General features: G+C 43.6%; 2 protein-coding genes across 2 annotated transcripts in view; both read right to left on the bottom strand.

The window, feature by feature from the left end:
- EXOC4 (exocyst complex component 4) overlaps nt 1-27,823 on the bottom strand; it is a 733,833-nt gene that overhangs the window by 207,251 nt on the left and 498,759 nt on the right. Inside the window, exon 11 of the transcript XR_014492900.1 lies at nt 23,638-23,705. The gene's annotated coding sequence lies outside the window, so the exon portion shown is untranslated. The remainder of the gene's footprint in view (nt 1-23,637; nt 23,706-27,823) is intronic.
- Nucleotides 611-1,051, bottom strand: UCN3 (urocortin 3; the record flags this gene model as incomplete). Its single annotated transcript, XM_083366671.1, has 1 exon — nt 611-1,051. One exon carries the CDS (start codon nt 1,049-1,051, stop codon nt 611-613), a length of 441 nt encoding a protein of 146 aa, XP_083222797.1.

The following is a 27,823-nucleotide window of genomic DNA, read 5'->3' as shown; positions in this document are numbered from 1 at the left end:
AGAGAGCACCAAGGATCCCACTCCTCCTCCTCCTCCTCCCTGCAAACCCTCCTCCCTTCTAGCACTGATCACGTTCCCTAGTTAGGTAATGAAACGTCTGCATGAAAACCACCAAACTCAGAGAGGACGAAGGACACCCCCCACACAAACACAGTTCAGGGTTCATAGGACGCTTGTGGCAACAAAGGCTGGTTCGGACCAATGCCGTGGGTCAGTCCGGGTGCCATCAGCAAGACAAAAAAAAAAAGAGAAGAAAGAATTAGAAACTCAAGAGAATTTGCTTTAATTGGGACCTGCATCACGTAAAGCGAGCAGCCTTTTCTCCTTCACATTTTTGGCCAGCATCCCAAGTTCCCCTTCGCACAAGGTCCTCGGGGGTGAAACCGAGAAGAAGGACGAGGCAGAAGGGAAGGACAAAGGGAGAAAGAAGGAAGGAAGGAGGGAAGGAGGGAAGGAAGGAAGGAAGGAAGGAAGGAAGGAAGGAAGGAAGGAAGGTCGGGGATCTTCGGGAGACGGAGGGGGTGACCGTCTCTTGTGCTTGCCGTCGGACAATCCCACCTCTGAAGACCTGAAGGTAGAAGATGAGGCTTTCTCCCTGGTCACCTCTCCGTCACTTTCTCCGGCCGATTTGGGCCATCAGCTGAGCATTGGTGGCTGCCTTTGCCCTGAGCTTCTTGGCTTTGGCGATGTTGAAGAGGATGTTCATGAGGTTGGTCGGGACGTCCAAGGAAAGAGTAAACTTAGCGCGCCGGTCGTTCTTGGCTTGGTTCTGGGACAGCTTTCCTTTCGCCTGGCCGAGGGAGACGTAGCGCGTGATGGCTGGGTAGGTCCTTTTCTGTGCCCTGACGGCCTCGAAGGAGTCAGAGCCTTCTCCCTCCAGAGGGATGAGGAAGGCCCTCTTCTCCAGGACTGAGTTCTCCCCCACGAGGTCCTCCTTGGCCTGGGAGAGAGCAGAGTTGAGACAGCGGAAGATGGACTCGGCGTCGAAGGACGAGCTCGTCTTAGCGGTGGAGAGAACCAACAGGAGGACCAGAAGTCTTGAAGGGCGCATGGTACCACGTAACCTGTGCCACCAAAGAAGGAGAGAAGGTTTAGGAACATGGGCCCTAGGGTGGACCCTGGCCAAACTGGTGGAGGAGCTGAGTCCGTACAGGTAAGTCCTCAACGTACGGCCACAACTGAGCCCCAGCTTTCTGTGGTTAAGTGAGACATTGCTTCGGCGAGCTTTGCCCCATTTTATGACTTTTCTCACCGCAGCTGTTAAGTGAATCGCTGCAGCCCTGAAGTTAGTAACCCGGTTGTTAAGTCAATCCGGCTTCCCCCACGGACTTTGCTTGTCGGAAGGTCGCAAAAGGGGATCATGTGATCCCCACCCCCACCCCCCTCTGGGACACTGCGACCGTCATAAATAGGAGTCATTTGCCAAACGCTTGAATTTTGATCATGTGACACCGCCCCCTGGGATGGTGCCGTGAAAAACGGTCCTAAGTTACATTTTTCAGCGCCGTTGTAACGTTGAACAGTCCCTAAAGGAACTGTTGTAAGTCAAGGACTACTCGTATATGTGGTTCTGTACAGTAGACTTACAGCAGTTCGTTTAGCGACCGTTCAAAGTTACAACGGCGCTGAAAAAAGTGACTTAGGACCGGTTTTCACAGCTACAACCTTCATTGGGGTCCAATCCGAGCCGGGAATAATCAAAATGGCGACTGCTTTACAAAGAAGGTTGCAGTTTATTGAAGAGGAGAGCCAGGCAGGAAGATGACTCTGGGGAAAAAAAGTGTCCACATGAAATAGGGAGTGGGTTTTTATCCCTCCTTGGGCTTTTCTTTGGAGTTCTTCCTGTGGCATGAACTTTGACTTGTGTCTGGGTGTGCCTTTCTGGTATTCTGATGGTGGTGGGTTAATCCTATTATGTCCCAAAGGTCATATCCTGCTTCCCTGGGGTTGATGGCTACATCCTGTGTTGGATTTTTTGGGGTTGAGGGATTGTTGATTCTAGGGATCTTTATCTTTCTAATCCCATCAGCTCTTAAGCTTCCTGGCTCCAGTCTTTCTGAAAGGATTATCACACCCGCATTTCTGCAGACCTGGTTTCAGTTTGGGGCAGAGAGACTTGTGTGTGTGTGGAGGCCTTTAAGATCCTTTGGGGAAATATAATATTCTGCCTTTTTAATAGGTAAGGTAAAGGTAAAGGTTCCCCCGCACGTGCGTGCTAGTCGTTTCCGACTCTAGGGGCCGGTGCTCATCTCCGTTTCAAAGCCGAAGAGCCAGCGCTTGTCCGAGGACGTCTCCGTGGTCATGTGGCCGGCATGACTAGACGCCAAAGGCGCACGGAACGCTGTTACCTTCCCACCGTAGTGGTCCCTATTTTTCTACTTGCGTTTTTACGTGCTTTCGAACTGCTAGGTTGGCAGAAGCTGGGACGAGTAACAGGCGCTCACTCTGCTACGCGGCACTCGGGATTCGACCCGCCAAAGTGCCGACCTTCTGATCGACAAGCTCAGCGTCCTAACCCACTGAGCCACCGCGTCCCTTCAGGCCTTTTTAATATCCCCACCCCCAAATATTTCTTTCTCTGGATTCTTCTTAGAGCCTGTTGCTGCACCCCTGTGGCAACATGGTCAAAAATCCAGCCACTTGTGAACTAGTTCACGTTCTTGTGGCGCTCACATTTTCTGGGTGTCACGGGAGATCCCCTTTTGCGACCGTCCGACCGACCAAATCAACGGGGAAACTAGATTCGCTTTAAGAAGTGCAGCGATTCACTTCAGAGCTGCGTGCAGAAAGGGCGTAAAGCGGGGCCAAACTCACTTAAGGACGGTCTCGCTCAGCAACCAAAACTCTGGGCTCGATGGTGGTCCTAAGTAGAGGACCAACTGTATGGTTTTTGAAACAGCTGTCCAGTTCGGCCATCCAGCCAACCCCTCCACTTGGTACATCCATAAGGGGCAAATCTAGATTTCACATTACGACTTTCTAGGTTGCTCCTGAGATTCGGGGCTGGAGGTTTTTCCTCACCAGATTCAGACAATACAAGCCAGATGAATCAAACCCCGATGCATTTGTCGGGTATCCCTTCTCAGCCCATACAGATACCGTAGTGCAGGGGTCGGCAACCTCGGCTCTTTTATGACTCGTGGACTTCAACTCCCAGAATTCCTGAGCCAGCTATGCTGGCTCAGGAATTCTGGGAGTTGAAGTCCACGAGTCATAAAAGAGCCGAGGTTGCCGACCCCTGCCGTAGTGAAAAGCGTGGTTGCCCTGACTTACGAAACAGGTTTGTTTTAAAGACAGACATAAAATAATTTAGCATGGAGGCGAGCCTTGCCTTTAATGGTGCCATTATCATAAGTGGGAAGCTGATACATCTTTGGGCTGGGGAAAATGAGGAGGAGGAGGAGGAATGAAATGGAATGTTCTCGAAAGTTCCAGGTTAAAATAATAATAATAATAATAATGATAAAAAATATTTCCTTCTTTGAGCGTTCCTTTGACGTTTTGCAGTGATTGGGCGCCACCTGGTGGTTTTGATCCAGCACTGCAAGACAATTCAACATCCGTTCAATTAAACGTGGTTAGTTTATGGCTAGCCATCTTTTTTTTTTTTAAGGGATCTTTTGTCATCGGCAGATTTTATGAAAAGACAGAGGCTCTCGTGCCTTTTAGTAAGCTTTGTGAGTTGGAGAAGATGGCATCCCATTTATTCAGGAAACAGAACTTCGAAAGGCAGCCAAAATAAATTGAAAAGAAATCAAATGTTGAGGTAAGTTTCTAGGAACGTTTGCGAAGGTGTCGCAACTGATCACAAGTTGAATGTGAGCCGGGTTTCTTTCTTTCTTTCTTTCTTTCTTTCTTTCTTTCTTTCTTTCTTTCTTTCTTTCTTTCTTTCTTTCTTTCTTTCTTTCTTTCTTTCTTTCTTCTTTCTCTCTCTTTCTTTCTCTCTCTTTCTTTCTATCTCTCTCCTTCCTTCCTTCCTTCCTTCCTTCCTTCCTTCCTTCCTTCCTTCCTTCCTTCCATTCTTTCTATCTCTCTTTCTTTCTATCTCTCTTTCTTTCTTTCTTTCTTTCTTTCTTTCTTTCTTTCTTTCTTTCTTTCTTTCTTTCTTTCTTTCTTTCTTTCTTTCTCTTATTTCTCTCTCCCCTGTTTCTTTCTTTTCTCTCTCTCTCTCTCTTTCTTTCTATCTCTCTCCTTTCTTTCTTTCTTTCTTTCTTCCTTCCTTCCTTCCTTCCTTCCTTCCTTCCTTCCTTCCTTCCTTTCTTTCTCTCTTTCTTTCTATCTCTCCTTTCTTTCTCTTTCTTTCTTTCTTTCTTTCTTTCTTTCTTTCTTTCTTTCTTTCTTTCTTTCTTTCTTTCTTATTTCTCTCTCCCCTGTTTCTTTCTTTTCTCTCTCTCTTTCTTTCTATTTCTATTTCCTTCCTTCCTTTTCTTTTTCTTCTCCTTTCTTTCTCTCACTCTCCTTTCTTTCTTTCTTTCTTTCTTTCTTTCTTTCTTTCTTTCTTTCTTTCTTTCTTTCTTTCTTTCTTATTTCTCTCTCCCCTGTTTCTTTCTTTTCTCTCTGTCTTTCTTTCTATTTCTATTTCCTTCCTTCCTTTTCTTTTTCTTTCTCCTTTCTTTCTCTTTCTTTCTCTCACTCTCCTTTCTTTCTTTCTTTCTTTCTTTCTTTCTTTCTTTCTTTCTTTCTTTTCTCTCTCTCCTCTCTTTTCCTTCCTTCCTTCCTTCCATCCATCCATCCTCCCTCCCTCCCTCCCTCCCTCCCTTCCTTCCTTCCTTCCTTCCTTCCATCCATCCTTCCTTCCTTCCTTCCATCCTTCCTTCCTTCCATCCATCCATCCATCCTTCCTTCCTTCCTTCCTTCCATCCATCCTCCCTTCCTTCCTTCCTTCCTTCCATCCTCCCTCCCTCCCTCCCTCCCTCCCTCCCTTCCTTCCTTCCTTCCTTCCTTCCTTCCTTCCTTCCTTCCTTCCTTCCGTTTTATCCAGTTGGGCAAATATCAGAAAGGAGAAAAGGAGAAGAGTCTTCAGATCAACCTTTGCTACCTCCTTCTGTCTCTCCTGGTTTATTGTAGCCAACAGAGATTCTGGGTTTAACCAGCTTTCTCTGTTTTGCACTTTCTGATCTATTTTAGGGAGCAAGAAAGTTCGCCCATCTTACGGCTGTCTTAATAAACCTGGCGGATGGCTTCCCATCGGATCAACGTCGCTAGCCTCCTTTGGCAGTTGCTCGTCCAATTGTATCCGAAGCGTTTGTCTCTTTAATGAATCTTTAATGAGCCTTTCTACTAATTAATTCTGTTTTTCTCAACCTTAGCTGGTTGGGGAATTCTGGGCATTGAAGTCCACACCTCTTAAAGTTGCTAAGGTTGAGAAAAGATGGACTTAATTGCTCTGTGTTCTTTCAGCCCTCTGCAGAAGCTCAGGAGACGTCTGATCCAGGATCTGCTGAATTCAAATCTCAAACAGAGATCCTGTTTTACAGCAGCCTTTCGGACCCCAGTTCTTCAGCTACCTTAAAAAAAAACCAATAAACACACTCCTGCCTTAAAAATGTGCATATCTTAAACACGTGTGCATTTTTTAAAAAAAATAATAATAACACGCATGCCTTAAAAATGTGCTTATCTTAAATACCTGTATGTGTATTCTATAAAGAAAACAATTATATGTACATACCTTAAAATGTGCATATCTTAAATGTGTTACTTAAAAAAATAACAATGTATGCCTTAAACATGTCCATGCCTTAAACATGTGCATCCTTAAAACATAACATGTGCATGTGTTAAAAGGTACAGATCTCTATGTATGAGAATAATAAATGTACATTCTTTAAACATGTGTATACGTAAAAATAATAACTTGAGCATCTTAAAAATGTACGTTCTTTAAATATGTCAAAGTCAAATATTTATTGGAGTCAAAAAACAGTACACCTTTAAATATGTGCACACTTAAAAAAAATAGTAGCAGGTGCCTGTCTTAAAAATTGTGGATGTCTTAAACATGTGTGTACTTTAAAAAAGATGATATGTATATGTCTTAAAACATGCAACCTGGATATAATGTAAATGAATAACATGCACGCCATAAAAATGTACATACCTTAAAATAACGTATGCTTCAAAATAATAACATAGAGAAATTCCTTTGAAATGCCACCGTGGAACTAGATTCTTGGAATGAATTTAAGGGACTAAAAACATCTTAGGGGGGGGGGAAATAAAAGAGAGATAAAATATTGTGCTTCCCAAAATTATTTCTGGGGCTGTTGCAAAACTCTTCGGATGTCGAGGACGCTCCGGTATTTCTGGAGCAAAGTTTTGTCGCAACTGGTTTGACACTGGTTTGGGACAGGAAAAAAAAAAATCTCCCCGTGGATCCAGTTCAAGGATGCTCCTTTGAATATTTCCTAATGAAAATCTCACCTCTCCTTTTTGAGCCGCTGTTTGGAATATTCTTTTTGGGGAAACTAACCATCTATATTCTGGCTAATTAAAGCAGGAGAGAGAGAGAGAGAAAGTCAGCTGTTTTACCCATCCCTTTGCACCTCCTTATCTTGGCGAAAACGGGGTTCCCTTTTCCAGATTGTTCCTTCCTGACCATTTTGAACGCACCTTTCAAGCTTTGCCTCTCTGCCTCCCGGCGCTTGTCTCTTTCGGAAGATTAATGCAACGATAAAAGATGCCAATTTCAAAGTCCACTCTTGTCAAACGGCAAACGCACATCTCTCTCTCTCCATCCTTTCGGCAAACCCCCCACCCCCCACCCCAAAAAAAGTGACTGAGCGTCAGCCTGTCTTCCGAATCCGGCTTCCCCTTCATTGAACTTCTGTCTCTTCCTTCCTCACCTGCCCGCTCGGCCTTTCGGAGAGCTATTTCTATTTCTATTTTTATTATTTTATTTTATTCTTTGCAAAGTTCCCAGGTTCCTTTTCCCCTTCGGGGGGGGGGGGGAAAGCAGGCGAAGCCAGAAATAAATAAATAAATAAAAAAAAAAATAAAGAAATAAAAATGCACGTACCTCAGACGGTCTCGGAGAAGCCAAGCTGCGTCTCTTTGTCTCGCTTAACGGCCAAGTCCGTTCTTCAAGGTCAAGGCTGTAGGCATCCCAGTTGGATCTGAATCTGCTCGAGCGTGTCTTTCCTTGGATTTATTTTATTTTTGTTTTATTTATTTTTTTTGGTGGGGGGGGGAGGAGGGATGGGGGAAGGAGAAACTGCCTTGTGTGTGATCTGTGGAAGCACCAGCCTTGGATTCTTTTTCTTACATATGTGTGTGTGTGTGTATATATATGTCTTGGGAGTTTCCCGGTACTCCATGTTACACCTTTGCTCCGTGAGCTGCATTGGTTGCCAGTTGTCTTCCGGGTAAGGTTCAAGGTTTTGGTTATGATCTTTAAGTCCCTACATGGCATGGGTCCGCGATACCTCGAGGACCACCTGCTGCCGGCGTCGACTCCCCTCCGCCCTGTGCGCGCCCACAGAGAGGGCCTCCTCAGGGTGCCTCCTGTCAAGGAATGTCGACTGGTGGCCCCCAGGGGGAGGGCCTTCTCTGTGGGTGCTCCGGCGTTATGGAATCAACTGCCGGTCGAGCTCCGGATGGCATCAGACCTCCGATCCTTCCGTCGCGGGTTGAAGACCCATTTATTTGAACTAGCGGGTCTGGCCTGATGGGGGTACTTGGGTTTTTTATTGGTTTGTTTTAGTATTCTGGTTTTAACTTGGGCATTAATTTAATTATTTTTTAATGTTTGTATTGGTGTTTATATTTATGCCCTGTGAACCGCCCTGAGTCCCTTTGGGAGAAGGGCGGTATAAAAATCTCAATAAATTAAATTAAATTAAATTAAATTATATATATATATATATATATATATATATATACATATATATATATATACACATATATATATACACACATATATATATATATATACACACATATATATATATACACATATATATATATTTCAAATGTTAACTATTTAGATATGTATATACATATACATATACATATATATATATACATATACATATACATACATATACATATATATATACATATACATATATATATACATATACATATATATATACATATACATACATATATATATACATATACATATATATATATATACATATATATATACATATATATATACATATACATATATACATATATATACATATATACATATATATATATATATATATATATATATATATATATATATACATACATATACATACATATACATATACATATACATATACATATACATATACATATACATATACATATACATATACATATACATATACATATACATATACATATACATATACATATATATATATATATATATATATATATATATATATATATATATATATGTTTAAGTATTTGTCAAGGTTTTTTGAGTGGACCTTGCTAATTAACTCTTTCATTCCTGTTTTGGCCCGGCTCAGGGCTTATCCGCAGGAACTAGTCAACTTATGACAGCTCATTATTTGTGCAAATTATTCAAATTGCTAATAAAGAATTTGGGAGGCTAAGATGATCATTTCGAACTATTTATGTTCTCATCAGTTAGTCATACCCTTTATCTGAGATTCGAATATATATATACAGGAGGGTGGGGGACGAGAGAGGGGAAATGATACGTTAATGACTTTAAAAACGTAAATCCGATCCTGGGTGAAGGCAGGATCTCCTCCAAAGGAGATGATGCCAGCTAGTAACGTGTCACAGGGCAGAGATGCCATATATATGTGGGTTTCTGTTTTGTTTTTTTTTTTGTTTAGGATGGGGAGGGAATTTTATTACAGGTCTTATGGCTGGCACCGCTGAAATGCATCCACGTTTCTTCCCCCCGCCCCACACCGCTAATCTAGAGTCCTGCAAGGTGTGACCCACACGGTCCAGAGGTCAGATGGTGTGTTGTTGTTTTTTCCCTAACATGCAAGACTTGAAGAGAAGAGACAGACAGCCGGTCCTCAACTTACAGCGGTTTGCTTAGAGAAAGTTCAAAGTTACGACGGAGCTGGAAAAATGTGAATTTGGGAGCGTTGGTTTTTTTCCACCTTTAACGACCCTCGCGGCCTCCCCCCCCCCCCCGTGGGGACGCGATTTACATTCGGAGGCTGGGCAGCCATTTATGACAGTTTGCAGCGTCCCCGGAGGTCACGCGATCCCCTTTTGCGACCCACTGACAAGGCGGAAAGGTGGATTCGTCGAGCGGGCGCGTGACTCATTGAACCGCGGCAGGGATTCGCTGAACAAATGTGGCAGGAAACGCGGTGAAAAAAAATGGGGCAAGGCTCATTTAACAAAATGCCTCACTTGGCAAGATAAAATGCGAGGCTCGACTGTGGTGGTTAAGCTGAGGACCGCCTGCAACGGAGGGATTCAGGGTTAAGACGAAAGAAAGAAAGGAAAAGAAAAAAAAAGAAATTAAGATAAACTTATCTCTGGAGGTTTTCAAGAAGAGACTGGACAGCCGTTTGTCTGGAATGGGATAAGGTCTCCTGCCTGAGCAGCGGGCTGGACTAGATGACCTCCAGGGTCCCTTCCAACTCTGTTTTATGATTCTGTGAGGGTCTGCTGCCTGAGCAGGGGGCTGGACTAGAAGACCTCCAGGGTCACTTCCAACTCTGTTTTATGATTCTGTGAGGGTCTGCTGCCTGAGCAGGGGGCTGGACTAGAAGACCTCAGGGTCACTTCCAACTCTGTTTTATGATTCTGTGAGGGTCTGCTGCCTGAGCAGGGGGCTGGACTAGAAGACCTCCAGGGTCCCTTCCAACTGTTCTTCTGGATCCATTTCTGCCAGGGTTGAAGGGACCTGCCTTCACCTCCCTGCAGGTGGATCTTTGGCCAGGACAGACAGGCTGATGGTGATCTTGAGGATTCTCTAGGGCGGATCTGAGATCACCTACCACCAAAATCAAACCTCGTTTGGTGACTGCTGGAAGTTACGACCACACTGAAAAAAGTGACTTATGACCATTTTTCACACGACCGTTGCAGCGGCCCCTGATCACGTCATGTGTGTAAGAGGGAGGGCGTGACCCAGGAGTCACGTGATCGCCATTCGCGGCCTTCCCAGCTGGAAGCTCCCAGAATTCCCGGGTTTCTCAAATGTGGGAATTTAAACGTGTTGGACTTCAACTCCCAGAATTCCCGGGTTTCTCAAACGTGGGAATTTAAACAGGTTGGACTTCAACTCCCAGGATTCCTTGGCAATTTAAACAGGTTGGACTTCAACTCCCAGAATTCCTGGGTTTCTCAAACATGGCAGTTTAAACAGGTTGGACTTCAACTCCCAGAATTCCCGGGTTTCTCAAACGTGGGAATTTAAACAGGTTGGACTTCAACTCCCAGAATTCCTTGGCAATTTAAACAGGTTGGACCAACTCCCAGAATTTCTGGGTTTCTCAAAAGTGGGAATTTAAACAGGTTGGACTTCAACTCCCAGGATTCCTGGGTTTCTCAAACTTGGCAATTTAAACAAGGCGTCTTTGCTATGTTCGCTACTTGAGTTACTTTGAAAGTAATTCAAGCGGGATAAAAAAAAATCTAATAATAAAATTAAAGAATTAAGTTAGAATGCAATGGCACAATGGCGTCTAGCCTGGAGCAACCCGGGCTGAAAATTTTATTCTGATTTCAGGGCAGCCGGTGGGGTGGGAAAACAGGCTTGGAAAAGGGGAAAAAACAAACCACAAGGGAAGGGAACTTTTGCTAGAATTCGGAGTGAAACTGGTTTTTTACAAAAAAAAAAAAACGGGTTTGGCTACAGCTACCTCACCTCATCCCTTCAATCTGGAGGGTTGCTAACAACCTCATTAAGCTGCAGGCAGGGAATGAATTGGCTGAGATCGCTTGCTAATTCTCGCCTCTTCTGCTCCTAATGAATTTGGAAGAGTCAGCTAAGTGGGCGTTAATGAGCCTTCTAACCTTTCAGAAAATCTCTATTTTTTTCCCCAGAAGCAGGTCTCTGTGTGTGTGTGTGTGTGTGTTTGTGTGTGTGTATCAAAACCAAAGTAAATCAGAGCTAGGAAGCAGTGGATCAACCTGCTGGGGTCTCTTGAGGGTTGATTTTCCTGAGCAGGGTTAGGGTTTTAGAGGATCTAGGAAGGGGAATACGGTGAATATTCATTTTAAACTGGATGAGGGCGCTGGCTGGGATTTGTCTGCTCTAAAAAAAAAAAAGCTTCCTAAAAGTGAGAACAATTAACCGGTGGAACAGCCTCCCACCAGAGGTTCTGGGTGCTTCATCACCGGAGGATTTTTTTTAAAGAAAAGACCGGACAACCGGTTTGTCTGGAATGGTAGAGGCTCTCCTGCGTGAGCAGGGGGTTGGACTAGAAGACCTCCAAGGTCCCTTCCGGCTCTGTTCTGATTGATGGATGACAGATTAGACAGACAGACAGACAGATAGATAGAGAAGATAGATAGATAGATGGATGGATGGATAGATAGATGGATGGACAGATGGATAGATGGATAGATAAAAGATAGATGGATGAAGATGGATGGATGGATGGATAGATGGATGGACAGATGGATAGATAAAAGATAGATGGATGAAGATAGATGGATGGATGGATGGATGGATGGATGGATGGATAGATAGATAGATAGATAGATAGATAGATAGATAGATAGAGATGAATGGATGATAGATGATAAATAGATGGATGAGTGGATGGATAGATGGATAGATAAAAGATAGATGGATGGATAGATAGAAGATAGATGGATGGATGGATAGATAGATAGATAGATAGATAGATAGATAGATAGATAGATAGATGGACAGACGGACAGACGGACAGACGGACAGACAGACAGACAGACAGACAGACAGACAGACAGACAGACAGACAGACAGACAGATAGATAGATAGATAGATAGATAGATAGATAGACTTGTTCCATTACTGGAGGTTTTTAAGAAGAGACTAGACAGTCACTTGTCTGAAATGGTATAGGTTCTCCTGCTTGAACAGGGGGCTGGACTAGAAGACCACTAAGGTCCCTTCCAGCTTTATTCTGATTAAATTGATTAAAGATAGATATAGATGATAGATAGATAGATAGATAGATAGATAGATAGATAGATAGATAGATAAATAGATAGATACACAAACAGAGAGAGATACGGATGGATGGATGGATGGATGGATAGAATTGTGGGTGCTTTATCATTGGAGGCTTTTAAGAAGAGATTGTACAGCCATTTGTCTGAGATGGTATAGGGTCTCCTGCTTGAGCAGGGGGCTGGACTAGAAGACCTCCAAGGTCCCTTCTCGTCCTGTGATTCTATGACTCTATGATTCTAGCCGGGCAAAATCTACCACATCAGGTTCTGGCTGGGGAATTCTGGCAGTGGAAGTCTACCGGTCTTAAAGTTTCTGAGGCTTAAGAACCCCTGATCCAGGCTTGGCTCTCAATTTGCCCTCAACGTACGACCACAACTGAGCCCCAAATCTCCATCGCTGAGCCAGACAGTCGTTAAGTGAGTTTGGCCCCCTTTTATGACCTTTGTTGCCACCGTCGTTAAGCAAACCACTGCGGTCCTTAAGTGAATCCTCCGGTCATTAAACAAATCCGGCTTTGCCCCATGGACTTGGCGACTCGGAGGGTCGCCAAAGGGGATCACGTGACCACCGCCACCACCGCCCCCTGGGGATGCTGCAACCGTCATAAGTACGAGCCGTTTTCCAAGCGTCCGAATTGTGATCACGTGACCGCAGGGGACGCTGCAGCGGTTGTAAGAGTGAAAGCTGGTCAGAACTTTTTCGGTGCCGTTGTAACTGCGAATGGTCACTAAGAGAAGGGCTGTGAGTCAGGGTGTCAACGCTGCTGACGTCGGATGTTCTTGCTTTGACAACAGATGGCGAGGCAGCCATTTTCCTTCTTATGTTTCACTCTTAGAATTAGAGTTAGTTTAGTTTAGCTAGACAGAACAACACTGAGCCTAGCGTGAGAACCAAGGATATTGAAATAAGAGATGATAAGAAATGGCGGGCTGGAGAGCTGGAGGGGAAGCCTGCATTTCAGACTAATTGGGGAATGTGATTTATGACTGTGAATCGGAGGAGGGAATTGTGATTTGATACCAGGTGCTCAGGGGAGGGGAACACAGCTTTTGGCTTCGACTGTGTTAGTGCCGGTGTGATGCTACTCGAATAAAGATTCTTTAAGGTAAACAACGCCTTGAAGTTCTTTGAAGAGTTTCACCTGTTGGAACCAGGACACAGAGACTATCTCCATGCCTTTGGGCCCCTGGATTTCAAGAACAGTCTCTAATAATAATAATAATAATAATAAAGTGGGAAGGGACCTTGGAGGTCTTCTAGTCCTACCCCCTGCTCAGGCAGGAAATCCGATAGCAGTGACGGCGAACCTTTTAGAGACCGAGTGCCCAAACTGCAACCCAAAACCCACTTATGTATCATCGGGTGCCGGGCAGGTGTGGCCCATTGGGTGGGTTGGCCCATTGGGTGGGCATAGCCCATTGGGTGGGCATGGCTGCGGTGGTAAGGACAGACTGGGTGGGACTAAAATGTTCAATCAATCAATTCCAATTTTGTGAGATCTTTTTTTTCCCCAGACGTTGAAATTGATTGATTGAACCTTTATTTTATTTTTTTGCACACGGCGGCGGAGGCCTAAAGCGAAAAGGTTTCATAAAACCCAGCTGAAGGCCTAGGACTGGGGTGACGGCGCGTGTGCCCACAGAGAGAACCTCTGCGTGCCACCTATGGCACCCGTCCCATTGGTCCGCCACCACGGTCCTAGACCATTTCGGATAAATGGCTGTCCAGTCTTTTCTTAAAAATTTCCAGTGTTGGAGCATTCACAGCTTCTGGAGGCAGGTTGTTCCACTGGTTAATTGTCCTCACTGTCAGGAAGTTTCTCCTTAGTTCCAGGTTGCTTCTCTCCTGGATGAGTTTCCATCCGGGGCTTCTTGTCCTGCCTTCAGGGGCTTTGGAGAATAGCTTGACTGCCTCTTCTTTGGGGCAGCCCCTGAGATACTGGAACACTGCTATCATGTCCCCCCTCGTCCTTCTCTTCATTAAATTAGACATACCCAATTCCTGCAACCGTTCCTTGTATGTTTTAGCCTCCAGTCCCCTGATCCTCTTTGTTGCTCTTCTCTGCACTCTTTCTAGAACCTCAACATCTTTTTTACATCCTGGCGACCAAAACTGGATGCCGGATTCCAACTGTGGCTACGAGGGTGCTTCCCACCTTCCGTCAAGAGCCCCATCCTTTTTTTTTCCAAATGGATTTATTAACACAAATGTTGTTTACAGAATTATTTCCGGGACAAACATCCAGCTCTTTCGCCATCTGTACCGTACAGGAGTGGATTTATCTTTGCCCTTCCCGAGGCTGCCTGTTTGCTCTGCAGACGGTCACCTTCCTGGGAGAGAGGGGAAAACAAAGAAATAAAAATATTTTCAGCGAGAAAGAGATAGCGTACGGTTGTCCGCCAGCTGTTCAGCCCTCCGTCCTTAGGAGGCGTGGATGAAAATTCAGCTTTAAGATGCAAAAAAAAAAAAAAAAAGGTCTAGCAGTTAAGGTAGCAGGAGAGAAACCAGGAGGTGGTGAGTTCTAGTCCTGCCCTAGGTGTGAAAGCTAACTGAGTGACTTTGGGCCAATCAGCAGGAGATGGAGAGTTCTAGTCCCACCTTAGCCATGAAAGCCAGTTGAGTGACCTTGGGCCAATCACCAGGAGACTGTGAGTTCTAGTCCTGCCTTAGGCATGAAAGCCTGCTGGGTGACTTTGGGCCAATCACCAGGAGATGGAGAGTTCTAGTCCCACCTTAGCCATGAAAGCCAGTTGAGTGACTTTGGGCCAATTATCAGGAGACTGTGAGTTCTAGTCCCACTTTAGGCATGAAAGCCAGCTGGGTGACTTTGGGTCAATCACCAGGAGACTGTGAGTTCTAGTCCTGCCTTACGCATGAAAGCCGGCTGGGTGACTTTGGGCCAATCACCAGGAGACTGTGAGTTCTAGTCCTGCCTTAGGCATGAAAGCCGGCTGGGTGACTTTGGGCCAATCACCAGGAGACGGTGAGTTCTAATCCCACCTTAGAGATGAAAGCTGGCTGGGTGACTTTGGGCCAATCATCAGGAGACGGTGAGTTCTAGTCCCGCCTCAGCTATTGGTCCAAAGTCACCCAGCCGGCTTTCAAGGCTAAGGTGGAACTAGAACTCCTTGCCTCCTGGCCCAAAGTCGGGACTAGAACTCACTGTCTCCTAGTTCCTAGCCTGGCGCCCTGGTCGACTCTTCATTATTGATTCAATATTATCCTTATCGATGCCTCAGTATTCCTCGTGTGCATTGGAGAATTTTGCGAAAAAGCTCATTTTCTGTTCCCCCCTCTCCTCCCCCCATGTTGGGATCCACCTCACCTTTTCCCCGCTTGCACCTCCGCTCGCATTTTTGCTTCGAGGGGAAGCGGTTCCCGTTGCCGCCGCAGCCTCCATAGATAAAGGGGCGGCACGCGTCCGTTTCTGGGTGAAAATACCAGACCACCGCATACTGCAGGCAGGCGCCCTCGTCCATCGGCAAGGCGCAGAGATCTGCAGGGCGAGACAAGCCCCAAGGACCGCTAAGCTGGATGGAGGTGTGTGTGTGTGAAAAGGAAAAAAAAAGCAGAGGACGGATAGTCCTCCCCTTACAACAGTTCGTTTAGCGACCATTCAAAGTTACAACCGCCCTGGAAAAAGTGAGGTAGGACCGACGTTCACCAGTTACCGCCACTGCAGCATCCCCGTGGTGACGAAATGAGGGAGGGAGGGAGGGAGGGAGGAAGGAAAGGAAAGAGAGAAAGAGATGAAACAGGGAAGGGAGGGGAGGAAGGAAGGAAGGAAGGAAGGAAGGAAAAAAGGGAGGAAGGAAAGAAGGAAGGAAAGGGAGGGAGGGAGGAAAAAAGGGAAGGAGGGAGGGATGAAGGAAGGAAGCGACGGAGGGAGGGAGGAAGCGAGGAAGGAAGGAAGGAAGGAAAGGAAAGAGAGAAAGAGATGTAACAGGGTAGGGAAGGGAGGGGAGGAAGGAAGGAAGGGAAAAAGGGAGGAAGGAAGGAAAGGAAAGAGAGAAAGAGATGAAACAGGGAAGGGAGCGGAGGAAGGAAGGAGGGAAAAAGGGAGGGAGGGAGGAAGAAAGGAAGGGAGGGAGGGAGGGAAGAAGGACGGCCTGTCATCCTCTCTCTCTTTTTCTCCTTCCTTCCTTCCTTCCTTCCTTCCTTCCATCCTTCCATCCATCAATCCATCTTCCTTCAATTTTCCTTCCTTCTTTCCTTCCTTCTTCCTTCCTTCTTACCTTCCATCCATCAATCCATCTTCCTTCCTTCCTTCCTTCCTTTATCCTTCCTTCCTTCCTTCTTACCTTCCATCCATCCATCCATCAATCAATCCACCTTCCTTCCTTCCTTCCTTCCTTCCTTCCTTCCTTCCTTCCTTCCTTCCTTCCTTCCTTCCTTCCTTCCTTCCTTTCCCTTCCCTTCCCTTCCCTTCCCTTCCCTTCCCTTCCCTTCCCTTCCCTTCCCTTCCCTTCCCTTCCCTTCCCTTCCCTTCCCTTCCCTTCCCCTTAGGGATACAGGTAATCCTTGCTTAAGGTTAAGGCTGCCCTCTTAAGCCACCCATTCAAACTTACGATGGCACGGAAAGGGTCACTTTACAACCAGTCCTTATACCACAACTGTGGCTGCACCTCACAAGGACACAACCACACCTGTGCCCGTTTCCCAGCCGGCTTCCCCAGAAGCAGACTCCACGGAGATGCCGGCAGTAAAAAAAAATTTTTTAGCGCTGTCATGTGATGTCTCGCCCAAGGAGCCCGGCGATTCTCTTAACAACCGAACAGGAAGTGAGGTTGTAACCCCGTGCCAGTCCGTCCGGTTTCTCGCCTAGCGACGGGCCACCGAGTGACAGAGTTGCTTATCCCAATTGCGGTCATTAAGTGAGGACTTCCCGTAGATACATTGGCTAAATCGATTCAGGCGTGAAGGCTGGGAGGGCCTCTCCCCCGCCGCCCGCCCGGTACCTTTCTGGTCCCCTTCTTTGGTTTTGCCCAGGAGGTCTTCTGCCGGACCTCTGGGCGGTGGGTCCACCCCTGCCATCGGAGGAACCTCTGCCCAGGATCTGGCAGCGGATTCTGCCCGCCGTTTGGCTGCCCGGAGGCTTTTGTCTGCAGGAAAGGAGGAAGAGGAAGAATCGGAAAGCCGGCCTCTTCATTGCGCAATCCGATCGCTGGGGGAATTTCTCACAACCTCCCCCAATCTGGCATCCTCTGAGCACCACGAGAACCACGGACAGCCAGAGCCAGGATCTATAACAGAAGAACAGACTTGGAAGGGACCCTGGAGGTCTTCTAGTCCAACGCCCTGCTCAGGCAGAAGGCCCGGGATCACTTCAAAGGGTTGTCCAGTCTCTTCTTAAAAACCTCCAGTGATGGAGCATTCACCGCTTCTGACCATCTCTCTCACATCTATCTATCTATCTATCTATCTATCTATCTATCTATCTATCTATCTATCTATCTATCTATCTATCTATCTATCTATTCCATCTCTCTCACATCTATCTATCTATCTATCTATCTATCTATCTATCTATCTATCTATCTATCTATCTATCTATCTATTTCATCTCTCTCATCTATCAATTCCATTTCTCTCATCTCTCTCTCTCTATTCCATCACTCATCTACCTGTCATCCATCCATCTATCTATCTATCTATCTATCTATCTATCTATCTATCTATCTATCTATCTATCCATTCCATCTCTTCTATCTATCTATCTATCTATCTATCTATCTATCTATCTATCTATCTATCTATCTATCTATCTATCTATCTATCTATCTATCTATTCCATCTCTCTCATCTATCTATCTATCATCTATCTACCTACTGGTATTTATATCTATTTGTCTGACTATCTATCTATCTATCTATCTATCTATCTATCTATCTATCTGTCTGTCTGTCTGTCTGTCTGTCTGTCTGTCTGTCTGTCTGTCTGTCTGTCTGTCTGTCTATCTATCTATCTATCTATCTATCTATTCTATCTATCTATCTATCTATCTATCTATCTATCTATCTATCTATCTATCTATCCATTCCATCTCATCTATCTATCTATCTATCTATCTATCTATCTATCTATCTATCCATCCATCATCTATCTATCTATCTATCTATCTATCTATCTATCTATCTATCTATCTATCTATCTATCTATCTATCTATCTACCTACTGGTATTTATATCTATTTGTCTGACTATCTATCTATCTATCTATCTATCTATCTATCTATCTATCTATCCATCCATCATCTATCTATCTATCTATCTATCTATCTATCTATCTATCTATCTATCTATTCCATCTCTCTCATCTATCTATCTATCATCTATCTACCTACTGGTATTTATATCTATTTGTCTGACTATCTATCTATCTATCTATCTATCTATCTATCTATCTATCTATCTATCTATCTATCTATCCATTCCATCTCTTCTATCTATCTATCTATCTATCTATCTATCTATCTATCTATCCATCCATCATCTATCTATCTATCTATCTATCTATCTATCTATCTATCTATCTATCTATCTATCTATCTATCTATCTACCTACCTACTGGTATTTATATCTATTTGTCTGACTATCTATCTATCTATCTATCTATCTATCTATCTATCTATCTATCTATCTATCTATCTATCTATCCATTCCATCTCATCTATCTATCTATCTATCTATCTATCTATCTATCTATCTATCTATCCATCCATCCATCATCTATCTATCTATCTATCTATCTATCTATCTATCTATCTATCTATCTATCTATCTATCTATCATCTATTATCTATCTCATCTTCACTTCTACTGGTTAAGTGCCAGGAAATTCCTCCTTAGTTCTAGGTTGCTTCTCTCCTTGATGAGTTTCCATCCGTTGCTTCTTGTCCGGCCTTCAGGCGCTTTGGAGAACAGCTTGACTGCTTCTTCTTTGGGGCAGCCCCTAAGATACTGGAAGGCTGCTATCATGTCATCCCTGGTCCTTTCCGCCCCCATGAAACTAGAGATATCCAATTCAAGCCACCGTTCTTTGTATGTTAATCAGTAGACCAAAGAAATAGTTAGCTGGTAAGCCATGCACTTCTTATGACTTCCTAAAAGCTGGGGTGAATAAGTTCTTCTGCCTTAGGCTGGGGGGGTTGGAATAGAAGACCTCTGAGGTCCCTTCCAGGCTTAGGAGTCTATGATTCTACAAAGCTGGAAGGGTGCAGTATGGCATAGACTCATTCAAAAGTCTCGGATGACAAATCCCATAATGCTCGCTGCAGCTTGACCACCGACAGAACTTCCTTCATTTTGTAGCTGTGCTGGGTCAATAAACCACAACCAGCTTTAATTGGGAGAGAACATGTAACACGTTTGACCCATCTGCAATTACAACGTGGGAGATTGCTTTAACTATGTGGGCAAAACTCAGACGCTCAAATGCCATCTTGTTTGAGGGCCAGATTGGGTTAATACTTCTCTTTTCCCGTTGGATGGTTCCTCTTTTGCAACTCACCATCACAAACTGTGAAAGCAGACAAAAAAAATGGGTTTTGAGCTGTGTTTGCAATACAGGAGCTTTTAAAGCTATAAAGTTTTATAAAATCATAAAGGCTGGTGCCAAAGGAAGCTTATATTTTCTATTCTATTCTATTCTATTCTATTCTATTCTATTCTATTCTATTCTATTCTATTCTATTCTATTCTATTCTATTCTATTCTATTCTATTCTATTCTATTCTGTAATTCTATTCTATTCTGTAATTCTATTCTGTAATTCTATTCTATTCTACTCCACTCTACTCCATTCCACTCCACTCCACTCCACTCCACTCTTTTTTATTTTAGTATTTGTAAAATTTATTAGCTGCCCACCTTACCACAAGGTAACGCTTGGTATGGTTAGATTTGCACAGTAGATCCCATGTCAAGGGGGTCTGGGTTTTTGGGGATCGCTTGGGACACGATTATTATACTGATGCAACCATCTTATTGATGTGCCAGCAAAGCAGGTCTGATGTGATCTCTGGCTCCTGGAACATTAGAGCAGTGTTTATCAACCTTGGCAACTTGAAGATGGGTGGACTTCAACTCCCAGAATTCCCCGGCTGTCTCAAGAACCTGAAGATGGGTGGACTTCAACTCCCAGAATTCCCCGGCTGTCTCAAGAACCTGAAGATGGGTGGACTTCAACTCTCAGAATTCTCCAGCTGTCTCAAGAACCCGAAGATGGGTGGACTTCAACTCCCAGAATTCCCCAGCTGTCTCAAGAACCCGAAGATGGGTGGACTTCAACTCCCAGAATTCCCCAGCTGTCTCAAGAACTTGAAGATGGGTGGACCTCAACTCCCAGAATTCCCCAGCTGTCTCAAGAACCCGAAGATGGGTGGACTTCAACACCCAGAATCCCCCACCTGTCTCAAGAACCCAAAGACGGGTGGACTTCAACTCCCAGAATTCCCCAGCTGTCTCAAGAACCTGAAGACGGGTGGACTTCAACTCCCAGAATTCCCCGGCTGTTTCAAGAACCCGAAGATGGGTGGACTTCAACTCCCAGAATTCCCCACCTGTCTCAAGAACCCAAAGACGGGTGGACTTCAACTCCCAGAATTCCCCGGCTGTCTCAAGAACCTGAAGACGGGTGGACTTCAACTCCCAGAATTCCCCGGCTGTTTCAAGAACCCGAAGACGGGTGGACTTCAACTCCCAGAATTCCCCAGCTGTCTCAAGAACCCGAAGATGGGTGGACCTCAACTCCCAGAATTCCCCGGCTGTTTCAAGAACCCGAAGACGGGTGGACTTCAATTCCCAGAATTCCCCAGCTGTCTCAAGAACCTGAAGATGGGTGGACTTCAATTCCCAGAATTCCCAGCTGTCTCAAGAACCTGAAGATGGGTGGACTTCAACTCCCAGAATTCAACTCCCAGAACTTCTGGGAGTTGAAGTCCATCCATCTTCAAGCTGTCAAGGTTGAGAAACTCTGTAGTAGAGAATCCAAAGCACAGAGCCGGGCTGTGATCTGAAAATAAATCACAGACTTTGTCACTCTGCGTTCTGCTGGCAAGAGGGACCTGCGAATTAAGATTCTGAAGGAAAAACACCCCCACCCACCACCAAGGTCAGGGGTCGCCCGCCCAGCTTCTGCTCCCATCCGTCTATGATCAGGCTGGGTTAAAAAAAAAAAAGAAAAAAGCTTGTTACATTTCCTTTGCCAATCGGGGATGTGCTGGCATTCAAATTGATCCAATTTAAGGCCTTTACCGTCCTTCCTGCTCAGTTCGCTCCTGATAATGACCTTCACGTCTTCTGCCTGGGTGGACAAGCGCAAAAACTGAGCTTAAGAATCGGCAACAGGCATGTTCCAGTCAGTTTCCCTCCCTTCTCAAATTCCTTTAGTCCCCGTAAGTATGTAAAGCAAATGGGATGCTCGCGTTGGTCTCTGGGGGGGGGGAAGGAGGGGGTGAGGATAGAGGGAAATTCAAGCGGGCGTCTCAGCTGAGGAAATGGGACCACCACATTCCCCCCCCTACAAAAAAAATGGATAATTGGCAGCAGGTTGGGGCTGTCATCAAAAGCCACAAATTTCACTTTCTCTTGCGTTTATGCCCCCCCCAAAGGTCAGAAATCTGGCAACCGCCTTGCTTAGCGGTGGGAATTCTGGTCCTCAATGTGGTCATATGTCCGAGGACTACCTACTTACAGAAAGTCCTGGTTCTCCTTTTTCTCCCTTCTGGCCAGGAAAGCCTTCTTCTCCCTGGTAAAAAGAGGCCCCATCATCAGACTGGTCCTGCAAGGGGTTGAGGACACCGCCCAAAAAATGATCAAGGCCTTTGTCGTAAGAGTTTGAAGGAGGAGCTCCTTCTAATCTAGATCAAAGGTGTCCAACCGTGGTAACTTTAAGACATGTGGGCTTCAGCTCTCAGAATTCCACAGCCAGCCATCTAAGCCTGATGATGCGACCTAGTTGGGTCATGAAATGTCTTCAAGGAAACAACCAAACTCAGAGAGCACCAAGGACCCCCACAGTCCTTGTCCTCCTTCTCCTTCTCCTTCTCCTTCTCCTTCTCCTTCTCCTTCTCCTTCTCCATCTCCTTCTCCTACTTCTCTGAGATGGTACTATAGGTTCTCCTGCTCGAGCAAAGGGTTGGACTAGAAGACCTCCAAGGTCCCTTCCAGCTATATTCTATTCTATTCTATTCTATTCTATTCTATTCTGTTCTGTTCTGTTCTGTTCTGTTCTATTCCATATTTTCTATTCTATTCTATTCTATTCTATTCTATTCTATTCTATTCTATTCTATTCTGTTCTGTTCTGTTCTGTTCTGTTCTATTCTATTCCATATTTTCTTTTCTATTCTATTCTATTCTATTCTATTCTATTCTATTCTATTCTGTTCTGTTCTGTTCTGTTGTTCTGTTCTGTTCTATTCTATTCCATATTTTCTATTCTATTCTATTCTGTTCTGTTCTGTTCTGTTCTGTTGTTCTGTTCTGTTCTGTTCTGTTCTATTCTATTCCATATTTTCTATTCTATTCTATTCTATTCTATTCTATTCTATTCTATTCTATTCTATTCTATTCTATTCTATTCTAGTCTAGTCTAGTCTAGTCTAGTCTAGTCTAGTCTAGTCTAGTCTAGTCTAGTCTAGTCTATTCCCTATTTTCTATTCTATTCTTCCTCTTCCCCATCCTCCTCTCTGTAAAACCTACTCCCTAGGCTCCTGGCTGAGGCATTCTGTGAGTTGAAGTCAAATCTTCAACAAATCTTAAAGTTGCCAAGTTTGGAGACCCTTTTTGGAAAAGCTTGGAAGGAAGATCCACGTGGCCCACCAGGACGGGAAGGTAGGAAATAACAACAACACCAAAACAACAACAGTAACAACAGAATTGGAAGGGACCTGGTGAGTCATCTAGTCCAACCCCCCCCCCTTCCAAGCAGGAGTCCCTACACTATTTCTGACAAGATGGCTGTCCGGTCTCTTCCTGAAAGCCTCCAGCGACGAAGGTCCCACAGCTTTTGAAGGCAACTCCTGTTCCATTGGTTGATTGTTCTAACTGTTAGGAAATTTCTCCTTAGTTCTAGGTTGCTTCTCTCCTTGATTGGTTTCCATCCGTTGCTTCTTGTCCTGCTTTCAGGCGCTTTGGAGAATAGCTTGACTCCCTCTTCTTTGGGGCAGCCCCTGAGATACTGGAAGACTGCTATCATGTCCCCCCTCATCCTTCTCTTCGTTAAACTATCTATCTATGATATATGATATGATATATCTATCTATTCCATCTTTCTCATCTATCTACCTACCTATCTATCTATCTATCTATCTATCTATCTATCTATCTATCTATTCCATCTCTCTCATCTATCTATCTATTCCATCTCTCTCATCTATCTATCTATCTATCATCTATCTACCTACTGGTATTTATATCTATTTGTCTGACTGTCCATCCATCCATCCATCCATCCATCCATCCATCCATCCATCCATCCATCCATCCATCTATCTACCTACCTACCTACCTACCAACCAACCTACCTACCTACCTATCTATCTATCTATCTATCTATCTATCTATCTATCTATCTATCTATCTATCTATCTATCTATCTATCTATCTATTATCTATCTCATCTTCACTTCTACTGGTTAAGTGTCAGGAAATTTCTCCTTAATTCCAGGTTGCTTCTCTCCTTGGTCAGTTTCCATCCATTGTTTCTTGTCCTGCCTTCAGGCGCTTTGGAGAACAGCTTGACTGCTTCTTCTTTGGGGCAGCCCCTGAGATACTGGAAGGCTGCTATCATGTCCCCCCTCATCCTTCTCTTCGTTAAACTAGACATTCCCAATTCCTGCAACCGTTCTTCGTATGTTTTCGCCTCCAGTCCCCTGATCCTCTTTGTTGCTCTTCATATTACGCTTGCATGGATTAGGGATGTTCAGCTGGTGGGACCAGAAAAAAAGGAGCTTCTTGATGGTGGCCCCTTTCCCATGGAACATCATTCGCCTGAAACAAGAGACTTCAAAGATTTCAGATTTTCAGATCGACGATCAAATGCTCACCGTTCCTCCTTTCTTGCCGGGGGTCCCAGGGGGTCCCCGGAGGCAGAGCGAGGATCTTCCCCTTCTTCCTTTTTCACCCTGAAAGCAGAAAAGAAGACTTGGTTGCCATACAGGGCATCGCTTCCTCCATTATCTCCTTGTTTTTATTTCTTTATTTTGTAGGCCGCCTTGTTGTTTTTTGCAAATAACTCAAGGGGGCAAATATCACCAACACCAACACAACATTCTGAAGTGGGTTGGGCTCAGAGAATTCTGGGTGTTGTAGTCCACCCTTCTTAACGTTGCAGAGGTTGAGAAACCCTGATTTAGAGGGATTAAGTCTACACAGAAAGACGTAAAGCAGGGGACTTCAAACTTGGCCCATTTGGATGACTTGTGGACTTCAACTCCCAGAATTCCTCAGCCAGGCACGCTGGCTGAGGAATTCTGGGAGTTGAAGTCCACACCTCTTAAAAGGGCTGAGGTTGAGAAACACCAGCATAGCTCTTTCTGAGTTAGGATTATTTCCCCCTCACGCTATGTCAGGGGTCTTCAAACTTGACCCTTTGAAGGCTTGTGGACTTCAACTCCCAGGCACGCCATTCCTGGCTGAGGAATTCTGGGAGTTGAAGTCCACAAGTCATCAAAGGGCCCAGTTTGAAGACCCCTGACGGAAAGAAATGTAAAAGTTTAGCCTAAGCAGAAAAACCTTGCTTTTTTTCCTCTCTCATTCTCTCAGTGCAGGAGATGAATAATGGATTTAAATGAAAGGCTAAATTTAAATTCCAGTTGACTGTCAGAAAAAATAAATTCCCAAGAGTAAAGGCACTTTAATAATGCAAGCAAGATCGCAGAGAGCCCCCCACACACACACATTACTAGGGGGTGGAAATTTCGAGATGCTTTAGTTTGATTCATTCTCTTAACAGTCAGCAGGCTTTTAAAAAAAAAGAAATTGTGATGCTGGCTGAGAAATTTAGCAGGCCCAAGACCTAAAGAGAGAGAAAAAACTCTGTGAGCAAAAAAAAAAAAAAGACAAATACACACAGAAAGCAGCGATTCTGTCCCTCTAACACACAGTCCTTGACTTACCACGATTCATATAGTGACAGTTTGAAGTAACAACGACACTGAAAAAAAATCGGGACCTGCGTGACGGAGAATCTCCACAGACTTCTTTGCTGGTCTTCTCTGCAATCTTTCCAGAGTCTCTAGGTCTTTTTCATATTATGGTGACCAGAACGGCAATATTACAATGCGTCACTTAATTTCTTTATTTCCTTGTTTTTATTTATTCGTTTTGTATGCTGCCTTGTTTTCGCAAATAACTTGATACTTCTGACAGTGAGGACCATTGACCATTGGAACAGCTTTGCCTCCAGAAATCGTGGGACACTCCCTGGAGGTTTTTAAGAAGAGGCTGGACAGTGACTTGTCTGAGACGGTATATGTTCTCCTGCTCAAGCTGGGGACTGGATTAGATGACCTCCAGGGTCCCTTCCAGCTCTATTCTATTCTATTCTATTCTATTCTATTCTATTCTATTCTATTCTATTCTATTCTATTCTATTCTATTCTATTCTATTCTAATTCTAACTCTAATTCTATTCTATTCTATTCTATTCTATTCTATTCTATTCTATTCTATTCTATTCTATTCTATTCTATTCTAATTCTAACTCTAATTCTATTCTATTCTATTCTATTCTTTATGTTATTCTATTCTATTCTATTCTATTCTATTCTATTCTATTCTTCTATTCTATTCTATTCTATTCTATTCTATTCTATTCTTTATGTTATTCTATTCTTTATGCTATTCTATTCTATTCTATTCTATTCTATTCTATTCTATTCTATTCTATTCTATTCTATTCTATTCTATTCTATTCTTTATGTTATTCTATTCTATTCTATTCTATTCTATTCTATTCTATTCTATTCTATTCTATTCTATTCTATTCTATTCTTTATGTTATTCTATTCTATTCTATTCTATTCTATTCTAATTCTAACTCTAATTCTATTCTATTCTATTCTATTCTATTCTATTCTATTCTATTCTATTCTATTCTATTCTATTCTATTCTATTCTATTCTATTCTTTATGTTATTCTATTCTTTATGCTATTCTATTCTATTCTATTCTATTCTATTCTATTCTATTCTATTCTATTCTATTCTATTATTCTATTCTATTCTATTCTATTCTTTATGTTATTCTATTCTATTCTATTCTATTCTATTCTATTCTATTCTTCTATTCTATTCTATTCTATTCTATTCTATTCTATTCTAATTCTAACTCTAATTCTATTCTATTCTATTCTATTCTATTCTATTCTATTCTATTCTTTATGTTATTCTATTCTTTATGCTATTCTATTCTATTCTATTCTATTCTATTCTATTATTCTATTCTATTCTATTCTATTCTATTCTATTCTATTCTATTCTATTCTATTCTATTCTATTCTATTCTATTCTATTCTATTCTATTCTATTCTATTCTTTATGTTATTCTATTCTATTCTATTCTATTCTATTCTATTCTATTCTATTATTCTATTCTATTCTATTCTATTCTATTCTATTCTATTCTATTCTATTCTATTCTATTCTATTCTATTCTATTCTATTCTATTCTATTCTATTTTCCAATATCTATTCTATTCTATTCTATTCTATTCTATTCTATTCTATTCTATTCTATTCTATTCTATTCTATTCTATTCTATTCTATTCTATTCTATTCTATTCTATTCTATTCTATTCTAAACCGAAGGGGAGAAATATAGCTGGTCAAGCTGATTCCACCACCCCCCAACCCCCCCCATCATTTTTACCAAATTCTCCAAACCCCAAACTTTGTTCCTACTGATGGGGGCTATCGAGAATTGCATTGCAGAAAACCAGGACTTTCCAACTTCCTTCTTACCTGCGGTCCTGGGTCACCTGGTGGTCCCTGGTTCCCCAGTGGTCCAGAAACGCCGGCCTTTCCAGGAAGGCCCCCTTGGCCCTTGAAGCCGGCCAAGCCAGGAACACCTTTGGCCCCCTGCAAATTCCCGCAGAGAGAGTGTTGGAAGGAGTCGGAGAACATTTATTTAAAATATCAGATGGTTTGCGAGGTTTTCTTCCCCGTTTTTCCGGGGGAATGAGACTGGATCGAAATTCCAGAAGTACAGATCTTGGTTGGAGATTGGGGTATTTTTTTTTTTCTGAATGGGAAGAGTTGCCTGTCAGTGCAACAATTTCTGCATACGAAGATTCGTGGGCTTTCCCTTATCAGAAGGCTTTTGTGCTAAAGCCTGGAGAGCTTTTTGTTTGGGGAAAATTAAAATTCTCTTTTTCCTCTGAGCTGGGTCGTGTCCTTGCAGACGTTTCATTACCAAACTAGATAACCTCATCAGTGCTAGAAAGCAATGCTAGAAGCAAACCCCACTGCCTTCTAGCACTGAAGAGGTTACCTAGTTTGGTAATGAAACGTCTGCAAGAAAAGAGTCAAGGTCAGAGAGCACCAAGGACCCCACAGTCCTCCTCCTCCTCCTCCTCCTCCTCCTCCTCCTCCATCCCCACTTCCTTCTAGCACTGATGGTGTTACTTGGTTGGGTGATGAAATGTCTGCCAGAAAACCATCAAGGACGCCTTCTTCTTCTTCTTCTTCTTCTTCTTCTTCTTCTTCTTCTTCT

Source organism: Vipera ursinii (genome assembly GCF_947247035.1).
Source record: "Vipera ursinii genome assembly, chromosome: 6".
Classification (NCBI taxonomy): domain Eukaryota; kingdom Metazoa; phylum Chordata; class Lepidosauria; order Squamata; family Viperidae; genus Vipera; species Vipera ursinii.
Note: the sequence above shows the minus strand (reverse complement) of the source record. Positions and strands in the feature narration are given on the sequence as shown.